This window comes from Rhinoderma darwinii, chromosome 1 (genome assembly GCF_050947455.1).
Source record: "Rhinoderma darwinii isolate aRhiDar2 chromosome 1, aRhiDar2.hap1, whole genome shotgun sequence".
NCBI lineage: Eukaryota > Metazoa > Chordata > Amphibia > Anura > Rhinodermatidae > Rhinoderma > Rhinoderma darwinii.
In genome coordinates, this window is record NC_134687.1 from 304,777,938 (window position 1) to 304,797,172 (window position 19,235).

General features: G+C 42.0%; 1 protein-coding gene across 1 annotated transcript in view; it reads right to left on the reverse strand.

Moving 5' to 3' along the window:
• Positions 1-19,235, reverse strand: part of COPE (coat protein complex I subunit epsilon) — a 32,287-nt gene that overhangs the window by 12,601 nt on the left and 451 nt on the right. Inside the window, exons 2-5 of the mRNA XM_075825466.1 lie at positions 19,042-19,104; positions 18,834-18,934; positions 4,540-4,692; positions 2,997-3,050 (exon numbers count right to left, since the gene is read on the reverse strand). Of these exons, the coding sequence (XP_075681581.1) occupies positions 2,997-3,050; positions 4,540-4,692; positions 18,834-18,934; positions 19,042-19,104 (371 nt within the window). The remainder of the gene's footprint in view (positions 1-2,996; positions 3,051-4,539; positions 4,693-18,833; positions 18,935-19,041; positions 19,105-19,235) is intronic.

Consider the following 19,235-nt stretch of genomic DNA (forward strand, 5'->3'; position numbering starts at 1 on the left):
TTCACAAGGGAACATCACATCGGTCCTACTCCCTAGATTATGGTGTAGGGTGGCATAATGTACAGTAGCCGGACCCCTCTAGTCCTCATTTCAGGTAGTTCAGCGTTACATTGATTAGGTTGTGGAACCAGTGGTACATCTATTTCTCCAAAGTGTCCCAAAAGCCAATTTTCATCAGGACAATGCCAGGCCACATGCTGCTTGTGCTACTGTGAGCAGAATGCGTGGCCTAAACGTGCTACCACAGCATGCAGAGTCTCCCATTGAGCACATCTGGGACGTCCATGGTTGGCAATTGCAAAGAGAGCTGCCAGCAGCCAATCTTGATAACGTGCGTGCCAAGTGCATTCGGTGTGGCGCATGATTCTTCAAATAACCATTAATAACCTCATTGATAGCATGCAAGTGTCTGTATTTCTGCACGCGGCACTCCTACTCAATACTGAATAAATAAAGATGCTTGGAAAATGTTGTTTCCATTTTTTTTATCATTTGCATATCATTAACATGTCTATCGATCCTGTGATTTCCACAATTCCAAAACGTTTCCTTCTTGGTGTTGCAATTTCAATGTTGAGGAGTGTATATATTAGAAGGTTGAGCACTATAGGTACCAATACCATTTAAAGCAAATTGCCCCTCATCCGATTTCTTGCTCATCTGTCACATTTAAAGGTTTCAGATTATTCAACTAATTTTTATATAAGATAAAGACGACATGAGTCAACACAAAATGCAGCTTTTAAATGATCATTCTATTTATTGAGGATAAAGATTTATTCAAAATCTATATCACCCATGTGAAAAAGTAATTGCCCCCAAAACTAAACTGGTTGTGGCCCCCTTGACAGTAACAACTGCAATCCAACATCTGCTATAACTTTGGACTCATTTTTTACATCGTTGTGGAGGAATTTTGGTCCACTCCTTGCCAAATTGTTTTAATTTCGCTACATTGGGGAGTTTTGTAGAATGAACTGCCTGTTTAAAGGGGTTATCCGGAGACCAAAAATTGCTTTGCATTCATATTGTTATGTAAAAAGAAGTCACTTATTAATGTACTTTGATTAAAAACTCGGTACTAAATGGCGCAGTTCAAACCCGGTGAATTGTTCCCAGAAGTCCTGGAGCTTTTCTAATATTGATGACACGCCAACACTGCCCCATGTGATTTTCTTCCTGTGCTATTTGTGTCGGCGTGTTATCAAGGACATGACGGCAAGGGGCAGTCACATTACCTATTGCTGAAGTCCACAAGCAGAGCATCAGCTAGAGCTTTGCTCGGGACTCCAGAACTGCTCCCGACATTTGGTCAGTGACTTCAGGGGTTTCCTGAAGCTGGAGTTCCCGAGCAGAGCATCAGCTGATGCTCTGCCTGGGGACTCCAGCACAGATGCCAACGTCACTGTCCATATCTGGACAGTGACGTTGGCAGCAGTACGGGAGTCCCCAGGCAGAGCATCAGCTGATGCTTTGCTCAGGGACTCCAGCAATAAGCAATGTGATTGTCCTTTGCGGTCATGCCATTGATAACACGCCGACACGAACAGCACAGGAAGAAAGCCCTCAGTCATGTGGGTCCGGGTCAGCGAGTCATCAATATTAGATAAGCTCATGACTTCCGGGAACAATTAACACCATTTAGTACCGAATTTGTAATTAAAGTACATTAGTAAGTGACTTCTTTTTACATAAAAATATGAATGCAAAGCAATTTTTTTAATTTTTGGTCCCCAGATAACCCCTTTAAGGTCTTGCCGCACCATCTCAATGGGATTCAAGTCAGGACCTTAATTTGGAGCCATTCAGAGGTGGACTTGCTTGTGTGCTTAGGATCATAACCGAACAGTAAACATTCTCCTCCAGGATTTTCTGATAGGGAGCAGAATTTGAGGTTCCATCAATCATGACAAGTCCTCCAAGTCCTGCAGAAATAAAGCAGCCCCAGACCATCACACTGCCACCACCACCATATTTGACTGTTAGTATGACGTTCTCATGGTAGAATATGGTGTTAGCTTTACACCAGATGTAATGAGACCCGTGTCTTCTAAAAAGTTCCACCTTTGACTCATCAGTTCACAGAGTATTATCCCAAAAGTCTTGGGGGTCATCTAGATGGGTTTTTGTGTTCTGTTTGGTCAGCAGTGGTTTGCGCCTTGAAACTCTCCCATTGATGCCATTTTTCACCAGTGTCGTTCTTATTGTGGAATCATGTACATTTAACTTAACTGGGGCAAGTGAGGCCTGAGGTTCTTTAGATGTTTGACGGGTTCTTTTGTGACCTCCTGGATGAGTCGTCCATGTGCTCTTGATAAAATTTTGGTAGTCCTGCCGCTCCTGGGCAGGTTCACCACTGTTCTGTTTTCTCCAATTGTGGATAATGGTTCTCACTGTGGTTAACTGGATTTCCAGAGCCTTAGCAATGAAATTTGTAACCCTTTCCAGACTAATATCAATGACTTTGTTGCAAACGTGTATTTGAATCTCTTTAGAACGTGCTTTTTGACACCTCCTAGCCTGCTTTACATTACCAGACAGGTTCAATTTAAGAATTTAAGCGATGTTTAGATTCAACAGGTCTGGCAGTAATATTGCCTGGGTGTGGCAAGTGAAATTAAGCCCAATTCTCAATTGAATTTGATTAACTGGTTGATTTAGTAGTTAAGGGGGCAATTACTTTTTCACATTGGGCCAGATAAAGATGAACAGCATTTTCCCTCAATAAATGAAATCATCATTTAAAAACAGAATTTTGCATTTACTTGGTTTATCTTTGTTAATTATTAAAAGTAGTTTGATGATCTGAAACTTTCAAGTGTGACAAATATGCAAAAATAGAAATTAGGAAGAGGGAAAACCTCTTTCATATCACTGTATAATAGTAATGCCAGTATGATGTTTTCATTTTATATACACACACACACACACACACACACACACACACACACACACACACACACAAAACAATGACTGAGAACGCGGAGAGAGCTTACCGAGCCAGATCAAGTCTGTCTATTCTCAAAAGTACCTGGATAATTGTTGCCATGCTGTAAAGGATAAATTGATATTTTGTTCATATTTTTTAATCACACCTAATACCATATTTCTAAGTAGATGATGAGGTCATTTATTTGTAGATGCACCTAAGGTAGTAGAACGCCTTAATAGAAAAACAAAGTTCTCTCACATTTTGGGAAACCAATTAAATATATAGTGTGATAACTTTCACCTAGCTGTGAGATTTCTTTCCTGTATGTTACAGTTTCTTTTACGTTATACTTAGTGATATTTTAAAACAAAACTTTACTAGTTTAACAAAAAGCGAGCTTGTAATGTTAGACTGCATATTCAATTCAGAATCTGAACTTGGAGAATACAGTGTTAGGCTATGTTTACACAAGGCGGACACACTGCGAAAAAGCACGCTGAAATTCCACCGCAAAAAAAGCAACTTCTGTTATTTGTTGCGGGTTTTACCTCCCCATTGAATTAAATGGGGAAATCCCGCAACATATAAGCAGCGTTTACGCAAATACAATTGGCATGCTGCGGAATAAAATTCCGTAACGCATGTCAATTAGAGTGTTTTTTCCGCAGCGTGCTGCTACTGTATAATGCTCACAACCAATGCGGAGGACAACCAAAATACCCCTTGAAGGTCATACAAAGTAAATAACTTCAAATAATATATAATATATGGGGGGAAGGGCATATATATATTGCTACTGTATAATGCTGCACCATTTACGCAAAGTGTGAACTGACCTTTAGGGCTCATTCAGATGAGCCTAATACTCGTCCGTGTGCTGTCCGTTGAAATAACTGACAGCACATGGACCCATACATTTCAATAGGGCCATTTAGACATGCATGAGTTTTGATGCAGCGAGTGTCCGTTTCGTGAAACTCACTGCATGTCCTATATTGGTGCGTTTTTGTGCACATTGAAGTCAATGGGTGCGTGAAAGCTACGGTCAGCACACGGACAACATCCGTGTGCGGTCCATGTTTCACGCATCAGTTACAAAAAAATGCAGAGAAATTGAAAAAAAAAAAAAAGGTGCTTGCACGGATGTGTAAAACGCATGTCACACGCGAAGCACACTAATGCCAATATGCAATACACACTGATAGTACATGGGCATGAACTGCTGGAAATACGCTTAATTTTTTACACGCGCAAATCGGGGACGTTCGTGTGAATGTAGCCTTAGGCCCCATACACACGACAGTAAAAATTCTCTGCAATTGCGGACCATAGTATGGACAATGCCTTATTTTTGGTATTTTATGTGCATGGGGCCTAAGAATGAGCAGTTTATTGGAGCTTCTTGGCTGCACTGATTTTTATCAGCACTAGATGTCACTGTTGCTATTGCCTTAGAATAGGCATACAATAACAGTAATGCCTCTTTCATATGACTCCAAAGTGACTAAAGACGCTGGATTATCAAGCATACTTGTTTACCCAAAAACTTTGCTTCACGAATCAGTTATGCATTTTCAACACAGGTAGTCTATTGGCTGGCAACTCACCATTCCAGGCTGTCTCCTTGGTGAAGAGTACGCAGGGCAGCATCCGCATTGCCATCATGGAAGTAAACTGCAGCTGCCATTAACAGGAAAGTTGTGTTGGTGACATCAACACTTTTAGCCATCTTCTTATCGAGCTCAGAAACAATAGCATCCCTAGAAAAAGGACAGGATATATAAAAATGTACGTTTCAAAATCAGAACCATGAAAATAGGGCAAGATGCCGACACATACAGTACAAATACTCTGTTGGGAAACTATATGACATATAGATCAAGCAGTACATTTGTTGGAAGGTGTGAAATGTTGAGCTTCAATTTAAAGCTTTTGCCCCAACAATTTATCCCACTAAAATGTATAGGTGAGAGCGTATACCGTCAAAGAGCAACTGAACGATTATTAGAATAGTTGTATATCTTAATGGAGCAGGCATACCTGCAATAGTCTTAACATCCAATATTTGAGAAACTAAAAATCAACTCGGCAGGTCGTCCGTTTTTTTACTACTGGATTAATTTTCCCTTATTAGAGTAGATGTTCTATAAAGAAAGACCCTGTCCATATGCCCTACTAGGGCATATTGAAGTCCTAGAGGGGCTTCCCCATCTATGAGCCAGAAGAGTGACCCGCTCTGCAAGACTAAAGCCACCAATGTATTATATAAACGGCCATTTATTTAAATGGCTGCCATGTAATACTACTTCCCTCCTGCAGCGGCTGCTGCAGAGGCATTGTCTGGCTGGCCATCAAAATCAGCTGTTTGTCAGGGGGGGGGGGGTCGAGAGCCTGATCCACAGCAATCAGCTAAACGCTGCGCTAGTTCCCATATGAAAGGGGTTGTCTAATGAGACAACTACTTTAACCCTTTCAGGACCGAGCTCATTTTGGCCTTCAGGACCGGCCCCATTTTTTCAAATCTGACATGTGTCACTTTATGTGGTAATAACTTCGGAATGGTTTCACCTATCCAAGTGATTCTGAGATTGTTTTCTCGTGACACATTGGACTTTGTTAGTGGAAAAATTTGGTCAATAAATTCATTGCTTATTTGTGAAAAACACCAAAATTGAAAGAAAATGTGCAAATATTATGAGTTCTCATTTTAACTGTATCTGCTTGTAAAACAGATAGTAATACCACACAAAATAGTTACTATTTCACATTCCCCATATGTCTACTTTATGTTTGCATCATTTTTTTAACACTTATTTTTCTAGGACGTTACACGGCTTAGAACTTTAGCAGTAATTTCTCACATTTTCAAGAAAATGTCAAAAGGCCATTTTTTAAGGACCAGTTCAGTTGTGAAGTGGATTTGAGGGCTTTATATACTAGATAGATAGTACAGTGGTGTGAGGGCTTTATATACTAGATAGATAGTACAGTGGTGTGAGGGCTTTATATACTAGATAGATAGTACAGTGGTGTGAGGGCTTTATATACTAGATAGATAGTACAGTGGTGTGAGGGCTTTATATACTAGATAGATAGTACAGTGGTGTGAGGGCTTTATATACTAGATAGATAGTACAGTGGTGTGAGGGCTTTATATACTAGATAGATAGTACAGTGGTGTGAGGGCTTTATATACTAGATAGATAGTACAGTGGTGTGAGGGCTTTATATACTAGATAGATAGTACAGTGGTGTGAGGGCTTTATATACTAGATAGATAGTACAGTGGTGTGAGGGCTTTATATACTAGATAGATAGTACAGTGGTGTGAGGGCTTTATATACTAGATAGATAGTACAGTGGTGTGAGGGCTTTATATACTAGATAGATAGTACAGTGGTGTGAGGGCTTTATATACTAGATAGATAGTACAGTGGTGTGAGGGCTTTATATACTAGATAGATAGTACAGTGGTGTGAGGGCTTTATATACTAGATAGATAGTACAGTGGTGTGAGGGCTTATCTTTTGCAGGAGGAGTTGTAGTTTCTAGTGACACTGTTTAAAGTACCATTTAATGTACTGGGAAACTAAAAATAAAATTCTTTGCAGGCTGAAATTGGAAAAAAACTGTGATTCTTCCATTGTTTTTATGGCTTTCACGGTGCGATAAAAACGACAACTTAACTTTTTTCTGAGACTCAATACGACGATACCAAATGTATAAAAAAAAAATATATATATATATTTTACTACTTTTACAAAGTAAAAACGATTTGTTAAAAAAAAACAAATGCGTTTTGTTTCACCATATACCGAGAGGCATCACTTTCTTTATTTTTTTTGTCAATTGAGCGCATTGCAGTATAATGTCATTTTTATAGGCTCCTGTAACAGCGCGATCGCTGTTCCTGTCCGTTAGTCCCGGGTGTCAGCTGTAATACACAGCTGACACCTGCAGCATATGGAGTGGGCTCAGCACATGAGCCCGCTCCATATATAACCTCCCGCACCACGACATCCTATTAAGTTGTGGTGCGTGGAGGGGTTAATGCGCAGCGGATGGTGCAAAGTGAAAATTAAAATTTTCCACTGATATGCCATTTTAATGCACAATACGTTGTGCCCAGTTTGTGCTACTGAAGACAAATACTTCATACAATGTTGAGCGGGTTCTCCCGGATATAAAATATCATATATGTGGACGTAAGCTGGTGTTTGGGCACTCTGTGGGGCTCAGAAGGGAGGGAGCACCATTTGGCTTTCAGAGTGCAGATTTTGCTTGGTAGTTGTTCTGTTTGGGGTTTTGCTGGTATTTAAGTTCATGATGTGGGGGCATATGCACTCTGGTCAGAGTACCGTTTTGCATCCGTTCCGGGCCGTGTTGCTGTTTTTAACGGCCGATTTTGACCCGTTTTGCATCAGTTTTTTTCCCTGTCAGTTTTAAAATCGGATGAATTTAATTTGTACATTTTTTGCCACACACTTCCCTCTGTAGATGATGCCACACACTGCCCTCTGTAGATACTGCCACAGCCCCCCTGTAGGTAGTGCCACACAGACCCCTTGTACATAGTCACCCCCCATAGATGGCACCCCCCCCCCCACACTTTCCTGTAGGGGACGGCTCCAGGAGAAGTCCCTCACTTCACTGTCCATATATGGACAGTGAAGTGAGGGACTTCTCCTGGATCGGAATCCCCGGCCACAGCGGTGAGGATTCCGTTTCAAAAGTCCCTGACGTCACTGTGTCCATATATGGAGGGGAATCGCCGGCCACATCCCAGGCCAAATCGGTCGGCTGGCTTTTGAACGGCACCCTGTCGTGTGAATAAGGGCTAAGAGGGTATAATAATGGGGTAAATAAATAATAATTCATAGATATGTGGCCAGCATCGCACTGATAAATGGTGCACAATCTTATCCGCTTTTGGAACGCTCTGCACATTTTGCATCGCCATATTCTGAGAGACAGAACTTTGTTATTTTTGAGGGCTTATTTGTTGTGGGACAATCTGTAGTTTTCATTGGTACCATTGTGGTGTACATGCGATTTTTTGATCACTTTTTATTCCATTTTTTGGCACGCAAGGTGGCAAAAAAACAAATTCTGACAATGTTTTGTCTTTTTTTTTTTTTTGTGTTCACTGGGCGCTATAAATGACATTTTACTTTATTTTGTGGGTCGGTACGATTACGGCGATACCAAATGTATATTTTTTTTTATGTTTTGTAGTGTTTGCGCAATAAAATCACTTTTCTATAAAATTATTTATTTTTTGTGTTACCATATTCTTCAAGCCATAACTTGCGGAGCGGGTTGTAGTTTTATTTGTACTATTTTGGGGTAGATGCGACTTTTTGATGACTTTTTATTCTATATTTTGCGAGGGGCGGTGACCAAAAAAAAAAAAATAGTGATTCTGGCATGGTTTTTCACTTTTTTTTTTGCAGTGTTCATCTTGCGGGAAAAATAATATTATAGTTTTATAGTTTGGGTCGTTATGAACGCAGTGATACCAAATTTGTACATATTTTTTTTTACATTCTTTTATTTATATTTTCATCTGAATAAGTATACAGCAAAACAAAATATTCGCACAAAGCGTACATAGAAACTAAAACAAAATAGATTATGCAAAGTTCCAAAACACAATGTACAGTAGGACCTCTGACCCAGCAGAAGAAAAAGTGATAATGGAAACAGAAAACATGGATGTTAGAAAGAAGATACATGTCAATACAAAATGAGCATTACTAACAGGACTGTAGGCACCACAGCGACCAGAACCAAAACCACTCAGCAGCGCAGATCACCAATATACACCGCCTTTGTCAGAGAGAAGAAATGAACGCAAAACAAAAAAAACCAGAGAACTCTAACAGATCTGACATCTCACCCCCCAGAACCTGTCAATGTCCCCATCAGTATAGGGCATGCTCTCCCCCGTCCGCCAGCTAACGGAAACATGACTCAGTCTGCAAGGAACCCGCCCCCCTCCCCGTATGAAGCCTATGCGTACGACAAATAGTCATCAGACTCCCAGAACTCTCTCCACTCCTGCCAAACCAACCTCACATTCCCTGAAGTCATATGATGGGCCTGTGTTGCTTCCTCCATTCTCTGCAGATGTAGCATCTCCTGAAACCAGTCAGTAATCGTAGGCACGCTACTGGTCTTCCAAAGACATGGGATAACAGTGCGAGCTGCGATCAGCAGGAAACTAATCAGAGTTTTCGTATACCTTTTGACCGCACCAGGGAGCATGGAGAGAAGCAACACCTCCGGAGTACTGGGAAGCACCTGACCTGTGATCTTGTGAATCAGGTCCACTACTGTAGACCAGAATGTGTGTATTAATGGGCACCCCCACCAAATGTGCAACATAGTACCACCTGCTCTGTTGGACCGCCAACATTCATATGGTACCGCTGGATAAAAGGAGTGGAGCAACGCCGGGACCCTATGCCACCTAGATAATATCTTGTAGTTACTTTTCTGGGCCTTTCAAGAGATAGAGAATTTATGACACAAGGCAAATGCTTTCGACCTGTCAGCTATCGACGGAGGCAAAGGCAATCTCCCTCTCACAACTCCATCCTTTGTGAAGGGGTGGATCATTACTTAAGTCCTGCAAAAAATTGTAAATGATAGAGATAGTTTTAACTGGAGGAGTAGAAGCAATACACAACTGCTCCAGGGGTGTCAGGTCTCTATGCAGACACAGCTTCGTCGTCTTATCATTATAGAAGTGTTGTACCCGTAGCAAGTCCCAGCGTCTAGTTATAGATCTCTCCATTTCTGGGACAAGTACATCAAAAGACTTAAGACCCTGAGTCGTTAAAACATGATGGAAAGTCAAAGGAGAAGGTCTAGAGGAATAAGAGAGAAAATTGGGGCGCAACCCCGGGGGGAATTGAACATTGTGGGATATCGACACCAGCGGACCATCTGATGGCATCACCATCACTAGGCCCGAAACCGTTTATATGTGAGAACTAAATGTGTACATTTTTAACGGTCTATTTTTTTTTAGTAATAATAAAAAAGACTTTATAGGGAAAAAAGCATTTTTTGTTTTTGTAACTTATTTGTACACTTTTATAATCTTTTTCTTTTTACTTGAAGACCTGCAGCACGGATAGCTACTATAATACATTACACTAGCTAGGTAGTGTAGCGTATTATAAACGGTCATATCATGGTCCTCATAGGCTTCCATGCATGGTAGACCCAAAGGCCGTTGTATGGCCTCCGGTTTTGCCATGACAACCAACGGCAGCACCGGTCCCCGGGAAAGTTTGTTGTAGCAACAAACCTTCCAGTTTGTTGCTACAACAAACATTCCCTGCGATTACATGATCGGGACCTGAACCAATCAGGTCCCGATCATGTCCCTGGGACCAGAGGACAGTGTTAACAGCGCGATCCGGGTGTCAGCGCTACTCTGAGACATCCAATCGCGCTGTTAACACCCACCGTGAAATCACGTTGGCGCTGCAGAGCCAAGCAAGCGCCGACGTGAATTTACAGTGAGTGGTCGGGAAGCGGTTAAAGACAATCTGTAAATGCAGAGAGAACATCGCATGTAAAAATCTGACTACCTGATATCAAAGTTTTAGCTTGCTGCTCCTGTACCAGAGCCAAAATGGAGGGATGACCTCTGGATAGTTTGTCAGCTTATATTCAAACCAAATACTCCCTATGAAATTTCAGTAAGGAAGGGAGGATGGACTTACGTAATTCAAGGCACCAAGCTATCCAAAGATCTCTGGGTCAGTGCCGGTACAAGAATTAGAAGCTACGTTTCCTGGGTTAGGGTAAGACGAGCGGTCTCAAATGTAAGATTTGTCTGCTATGACGGAAGTTATTCTACAACATGTTAAGTACGGACAGATTTATTGTTATTTTTGTACAAAGGAAGATAATAAAGGGGTTTTCCGAGATTATGAAAAATACTAAAAAAAAAAAGTACCTGTATGTGTCTGAACGCACACAGATGAAGCCACCATAGCTCACAAGTTATTTATTTTTCATTTACATTATCTGTTTTGATACTGGCAAGCCTTGCTGTGAGCAGGATTAGCACGTAAAGGACTACAGTCCTCATCATTCCTCTCTGCCTTATTTTCTGACTCATTACGCTCATGGACTGCAAGAACATTACAGCCCCGTCGAAGTCAATAGAGAAATTCCAGCCATCTTGCAGAAGTTAATACTCTATTTTCTCTGGTTCTTTTTCTTGCGAACTTACAGACAGTAAGAGAGAGTGACACGTGACAGAGATTGCTTGTAGTATGTAACAATGGAGACACATAGATCTGCATAGGAGCTGTATACACAAAACGGTAGGATATTTATAATCAAGACTACTTGAAAAGTCACTTTATTCTTAATTTTATTTAGATATATTGCAGCAAGAGAAAAAGGATTACAAAGGCATATACAGTTTTAAAAAATGAACTCATAAGTTTTGAGTCATTTTATGTCGATTTATACTTCTATTCCAGCAATTAAAAGGCGTTAACTCAACACAGACAGCCCCTTCTTAAAAGGAGTCACTGAGGTTATCAGCGGATCGCTGCGGGTTAGACACCCCAAACAGCTTATTTGGTCAGGGGCAGTCGCGGCCTGTTATACATTTCCCCTGCAGCTGCTGTAGTATTACATGGGCGGCTCGAGACCACCAGAGAAGGACCTGCCCCCCGGCCTTAACGACATCAATATGCCCTAATCGAGCATATGGGCAGGGTTTGTCTTCATGAGACTCTTAAAAATTAATCTGGTTCCTAGCTTCCTGGGTTATACATAGTTCTAGGATCAAAGGATGATATAAATACAACTAAACTGCTAGAGCATGCGAAGTACTGAAAGCCTGTAATAAAAGTCATGCTGCTGAAAGGATTATTTTAGACATGGCACCACTCCTGGCCGTTTGCTGTAACACAGACCTTCTCAAGTGAGCGAGGCAGGTGTAGGCAAAAAGCCAAAGGCTGGAGCACAATATTTAAATTACAGGACTCCGGAGCACTAACATTTCATTTTATAGTTCATTTGCTTCCTAAATGCAAAGTCAATCAGCTTTCAGCAGCTTAAACAGTCCTACCATTTTGCGGCTGTAAAGTCTGTGCATCTCATATATAGAACTGGCTGTGCTGCTTCTAACTGAAATCCATCAGATCCCACAGGTTGTCAGTATCAGAGTGTAGACAGGGAGGAGCACAGAGGGGGAATCACACAGGCTATCAGTGTAGAGATAAGTCTGTGTTAACACATTAGATCTAGTGAAGGCAGCAGTATTGTGGAATCACAGACTACCTTCCGGAATGTATTGCTGGGAGGGACATAACCACAGGAGAAAAGTGACACTCGAGAATGTTGCAAACTGCATATCAGGGGGTCTGAAAATGAACGAAGGAATAAGGATTGCAGCCTGAAACTTAGTGCAACTTGTTTAACTCCAGGTAACAACTAACAAATGAAAAAATATATTTTTAGGTTATGGCCTTTAAAGTGTACCTATACTTTAAAAAAAAATAATAATAATAATTTTGACATGTCATAATGTCATGTCAGAAGTTTGGATCGGTGGGGATCCGAGCACTGAGACCCTCACCGATCGCTAAAACAAACTGGCAGAAGTGCTCAGGTAAGTGCCACTTAGTTTCTGCTCGGCTTTCCTTGGAAAGCTGAGCAAGCGGTGTACCGGCTCATAGACTTTCTATTGAGCCTGTACACTGCTCACTCTGCTTTCTAAGGAAATCTCTGATAATTATACCGCGCAGTTCAAGGTTTACTCACACGACCGTGTGTCAAACCGGCCATGTAACACAGCCCTTTTTCCTGGCCGATTTGCACCCATGCGGGACCCGTTTCTACGGATCCCTCAGACTTAAAGAGGCTCTGTCACCAGATTCTCAAATCCCTATCTCCTATTGCATGTGATCGGCGCTGCAATGTAGATAACAGTAACGATTTCTTTTTTGATTTTTTTTTTTTAAACGTTCATTTTTGGCCAAGTTATGAGCTATTTTATATATATATATGCAAATGAGGTTTGAAATGGACAATTGGGCGTTTTTTTTTTCATTATGTCCAACTGGGCGTGTATTGTGTTTTTAATTGGGCGTGTTTACGTGTATGACGCTGACCAATCAGTGACCAGTCAGGGTCATACACTCCTCTCCATTTATTTACACAGCAGCGACGTGCAGCCACATACACAGAGATTAAAGAGGCTCTGTCACCAGATTTTGCAACCCCTATCTGCTATTGCAGCAGATAGGCGCTGCAATGTAGATTACAGTAACGTTTTTATTTTTAAAAAACGAGCATTTTTGGCCAAGTTATGACCATTTTCGTATTTATGCAAATGAGGCTTGCAAAAGTACAACTGGGCGTGTTTAAAGTAAAAGTCCAAGTGGGCGTGTATTATGTGCGTACATCGGGGCGTGTTTACTACTTTTACTAGCTGGGCGATGAGAAGTATCATCCACTTCTCTTCAGAACGCCCAGCTTCTGGCAGTGCAGATCTGTGACGTCACTCACAGGTCCTGCATCGTGTCGGCACCAGAGGCTACAGTTGATTCTGCAGCAGCATCAGCATTTGTAGGTAAGTAGTTACATCGACTTACCTGCAAACGCTGATGCTGCTGCAGAATCATCTGTAGCCTCTGGTGCCGATGTGTCCTCGCTCGTCTGACACGATGCAGGACCTGGGGCAGGAAGTGAGTGACGTCACAGCGTGATCTCTCGAGAACACGCTGTGTGTCTGCACTGCCAGAAGCTGGGCGTTGTGAAGAGAAGTGGATGATACTTATCAGAACGGCCAGCTAGTAAAAGTAGTAAACACGCCCCGATGTACGCACATAATACACGCCCAGTTGTACTTTTACTTTTCAACACGCCCAGTTGGACTTTTGCAAGCCTCATTTGCATAAATACAAAAATGGTCATAACTTGGCCAAAAATGCTCGTTTTTTAAAAATAAAAACGTTACTCTTATCTATAATAGTCTATGGGTGGCCGATGCCCAACAGTGCAAGCCAAAAGCGAAAGGCTCATTGTTGAGACGAAACCTCAATCTTCACATGGGGTGGTGAATGAACGAATACGTTTTTGATATTTGAAAAATGATTCTACCGTTGCTTCTTTTAGTTTTCTCTGGATTGGAATCAAGAGACTGATCCATCCTACTGGTAATGTGAAATTGTGAGGAGAGTGCGGAATCTGCGTGTTTTGCGTATCGGATGCCTAACAGTGGCATCAGTCAACCATAGGCTACAATGGCATCCGTTTAACGGAAACGGCATGAGTGTTCATGACGTATACATTAAACGGATCCCATTATAGCCTACGTTAGGCGTCCGTCACAGCCTACATACAAAGTGGAGACCATAATGCCGTGTGAACGGGGCCTAATAGACACCTTCAGTAAACATGCATGTTATTTTACAAAAAATATATGTATTCCTACAATGTAAAATGTCTTGTTTAACCCATCGTGTTTCTACGTCGGTCACTAGCAGGCCTTATTCCGATGCCATAGACTTTTTACGTCGCGGCATCGGAATAAGTAAACAGAGCAGGGAGCCGTCAAATCTCCCTGCTCTCAGCTGCCAGATCTGAGTGGTTTTGGAGAGAGGGAGCTCCCTCTCTCCCCCACCGACACCCGGCGATACGATCGCCGAGTGTCTGTGTCTCCAATGGCAGCCGGGGGCCTAATAAAGGCCCCCAGGTCTGCCTGGAGTGAATGCCTGCTAGATCATGCCGCAGGCATGACCTAGCAGATGCCTGTCCGCGTTAAACGGACAGGCAGTAATACACTGCAATACAAAAGTATTGCAGTGTATTATAATAGCGATCGCAGAATCGCATATTATAGTCCCCTAATGGCAATAGTAAAAAAGTGAAAAAAAAGTTTAATAAAGTTAATTAAAAAAAAAAAAATGTGAAAAAAAAATGAAAAACCCAGCTTTTCCCCTTACAAAATGCTTTACTATATAAAAAAATAAATAAAATAAAGTTAAAAAGTTACACATATTTGGTATCGCCGCGTCCGTAACGACCCCGACTATAAATCTATTACATTATTTAACCCGCACGGTGAACGCTGTAAAAAAATTAATAAAAAAACTATGGAAAAATTGCTGTTTTCTGTGAATCCTGACTTTAAAAAAATGTGATAAAAAGTGATGAAAAAGTCGCATCTACTCCAAAATGGTACCAATAAAAACGACAAGTCGTCCCGCAAAAAAAAAGCCCTCATACAACTGCATCTGCGAAAAAATAAAAACGTTATGGCTCTTCAAATATGGAGACACAAAAACAAATAATTTAGAAAAAAAAAGCGTTTTTACGGTGTAAAAGTAGTAAAACATACAAAATCTATACAAATTTGGTATCGTTGCAATCGTAACAACCCGCTGAATAAAGTTATTGTGTTATTTATACCACACGGTAAACGGCGTAGATTTAGGACGCAAAAAAGAGTGGCGAAATTTCAGATTTTTTTCTATTCCCCCCCAAAAAAAATTTAATAAAAGTTAATCAATAAATAATATGTACCTCAAAATGGTGCTATTAAAAAATACAACTTGTCCCGCAAAAAACAAGACCTTATACCTTGTCGACGCAAAAATAAAAAGGTTATAGCTCTTGGAATGCGACGATTGAAAAACGTAAAAAACAGCTTGGTCATTAAAGGAACAGTGTCACCCAAAAAAAAATTTTAATATCAGTTTGATGTTAGTGTTTTATTAAAAACGTTTGTATTAAATTTGTGTGTTTGTGTGTTACTTTTTTTTATTTTTACACTTTTTCTTCCCTATGGGGGCTGCCATTTTTTTTCCATTTCTGTATGTGTCGATTAACGACACATACAGACATGGAATACGGCAGCTCAGTCCATAGGAGTCAATGAACGGGACCCGTCCCATTGACTTTGCACTATGGCTCTGTCCTGCGCAGACGCAGGTCAGAGTCAGACAGAGCAGCTGTTTGCAGGGAGAGAGCAGGCGCCATCTTGAAGACCAGCTGCACTGCAGGTAAGATGTGTGTCTCTGCATGTCCCACTCTCTATCTCACAGACCCCCGCTCTCGTGACCCCCGACGGGCACCCCCACCCGACGCCCCTCTCCCCCGAAAAGGCCCCCCCCTCCCTTGTGTGAAGCCCGTCCATCCAGCCCTTTCCTGGTTATATCTGCGTCTGGGAAAGCTGGATGACCACCATTACCCCTCATACTGGAGTGTTTAGGGATGTGACTAATGAACCTCTCACACTCCAGTAGGAGGGGTAATGGTGGTCACCCAGCTTTCCCAGACCCCTGAACGGTAAATCCCTCTAGTTGTTCTGAGACTGTTTGGGGATGTGACTAATGAACCTCTCAGTCTCAGCACAATTAGACAGATTTACCGTTCAGGGGTCTGGGAAAGCTGGGTGACCACCATTACCCCTCCCACTGGAGTGTGAGAGGTTCATTAGTCACATCCCTAAACACTCCAGTAGGAGGGGTAATGGTGGTCACCCAGCTTTCCCAGACGCAGATATAACCAGGAAAGGGCAGGATGGACGGGCTGAGGGTGCACAGGGTTTTTGGTGACCCCCTCTGTCATGTGATCGGACCTAGGTTACCGGTTCATCAGACGGGGTTCATGTGTCTATAACTCTGTCCATAACAAGAGACAGTGCACTCAGGACAAGCCCTGCCCTCATGCCATAGTTGTGTGGTTCTGTCTGCGGTGATGGCGGTGGGTGGCTCTGACACCCGCCTCCCCCGTCGGGTCATCTCAGGACAGAAGGGGTGTCCGGATTGGAGACACAGCGCCGCACCTGTCCTCAGGTTGTGTCTGGTATTGCAGTTCACCTCCATTGAAGTGAATAGGACAGAGCTGTAATACCACACACGACCTGAGGACAGGTGCGGCGCCATGTTTTCCTGGACGACCCCTTTAAGACTTTTCCCGTGTGTGTGTGTGTGTGTGTGTGTGTGTGTGGCAGAGCGGAGTGTGCACGGGCGCCGCTGATACTTCATAGCCGCTTATCAGCTGTTTTGAAGAATCAGCGGCGAGAACACACACACACACACACACACACACACACATCCACCCAAAATCAAGTGTAATCAAGCGTTTTTTATGTGTTTTTTTTGCACGTAAAATGTGCAAAAAAAAAAACATGTCAAATACACGGCGTGTGAACCGGTCAACTGAAAAGTCATTCACTTCACTTTCATCATTCTAAGGCTGGGTTCACACGACCTATTTTCAGGCGTAAACGAGGCGTTTTACGCCTCGACTTTTGCCTGAAAAGACGGCTCCAATACGTCGGCAAACATCTGACCATTCATTTGAATGGGTTTGCCGACGATCTGTGCCGACGACCTGTAATTTTACGCGTCGCTGCCAAAAGACGGCACGTAAAATAACAGCCTCGGCAAAGAAGTGCAGGACACTTCTATACATTATATGCAGGACACTTCTTGGGACGTAATTTGAGCCGTTTTTCATTGAATTCAATGAAGAACAGCTCCAAATTACGGCCGTAATTGACGCCTTGCAAAACGCAAGTATGAGCAATTACGTCTGAAATGACGGAGCTGTTTTCTCCTGAAAACAGCTCCGTCATTTCAGACGTAAATGCAGTTAGCGTGTGCACAATGTTTTCAGCTGAAAAATCGGAAGCAGAACGCCTACAAGCATCTGCCCATTGGTTTCAATGGGAAATACGACGTTCTGTTCCGACAGGGCGTTTTATACATGGTAGTTTTCCAAAAACGGCACGTAAAAAGACGCCCGACCAAAATGAAGTGCACATCACTTCTTGGGACGTTTTTGGAGCCGTTTTTCATTGACTTTATAGAAAAACAGCTCCAAAAACGGCCGTTAAAAAACGCGAGTTTGATTAAAAAATGGCTGAAAATCAGGAGCTGTTTTCCCTTTGTTTAGTAAGCGTGTGAACATACACTTAGCCTTTTGGTGTGTCCTATAAGGCCTCATTCACACGAGTGTGGCGTTTTTGCGCACGCAAAAACGCAGCGTTTTGTGTGCGCAAAAGCCACTTAACAGCTCCGTGGGGCAGCAGCATATGATGCACGGCTGCGTGCTTTTCGCGCAGCCGCCATCATTATGACACTCCATTTGGATGTTTGTTAACAGAAAAGCACGTGGTGCTTTTCTGTTTTCATTCATCCTTTTGACAGCTGTTGCGCGAATCACGCTGTTCGCACGGAAGTGCTTCCGTGCGACATGCGTGGTTTTCACGCACCCATTGACTTCAATGGGTGCGTGATGCGCGAAAAACGCCCAAAGAACGGACATGTTGTGACTTTTTTTCAGCTAACTCACGCTGAGTAAAAATCACGGACATGTCAGCACGGCCCCATAGACTAATATAGGTCCGTGCAACGCGCGTACAAATCACGCGCGTTGCACGGACGTAATTCACGTTCGTCTGAATAAAGCCTAACTTCTTCCAGCTGCAGAATCACACCCAATATGGCTGCCAGACACTGCTTAGCAATTTGAAGACACCTTTACCTGGCTTGTGAGAGGGGGGATGAGGTTCCCTCCCACATTTACAGCAGCTGTGAGTCAGGTTGCTTTGCCTTATTCACCTTGCTGTAATTCTGGGAAGTGCTCCCTCTGGTGGCTAACATTGGAAAACATGTCAAATTATTATTTAATTTTTAATACTTTCCACCATACGGAAAAAATATAAAATACAGCAAAAAACTTTAAAAATATAATAGAAATAAGTAACGACACTTAAAAAAAAAAAGGTTTCATTTGCGACACATTCCCTTTAAGGTCCAAAATAGGCTGGTCATTAAGGGGTTAAAAATAAAAAAAAGGAAACAATTAGGTAAATAAATAATAGCAATCATAATCTCTAAACACATACCTGCGACTTTCATTGGACAGATACTCTGCAAACATGCGAACGGCCTGCAGCTCAGCACTGGAATTAGGGTGAATTTCATCCAAAACAACCCCATACTTCCTCTGTTTCCCAAAAAAAAAAAAAAAAAAAAAAAAAAAAAAAAAGAAGGAGAGGTATTAACGAAAACCCAATAACAGGTCTTGTGGCTATAGAGAAAGTCGTGTTTTACCTGCGCTATATATGCCCGGTAAAGGAACACATCTCTTTCCACCTCTTTCTCTGGGCTTGAAGTCTAAAAAAAGATAAAAACAAACAGAAGGTAAATAAAGTCGGAGTGGACAATAGAATTACTGAACAGCAGGTTTTTTTTTGGATGTCTATTTATTCCTATTTTCCACCAGAAACCATAGGGTGGTAGTGAAT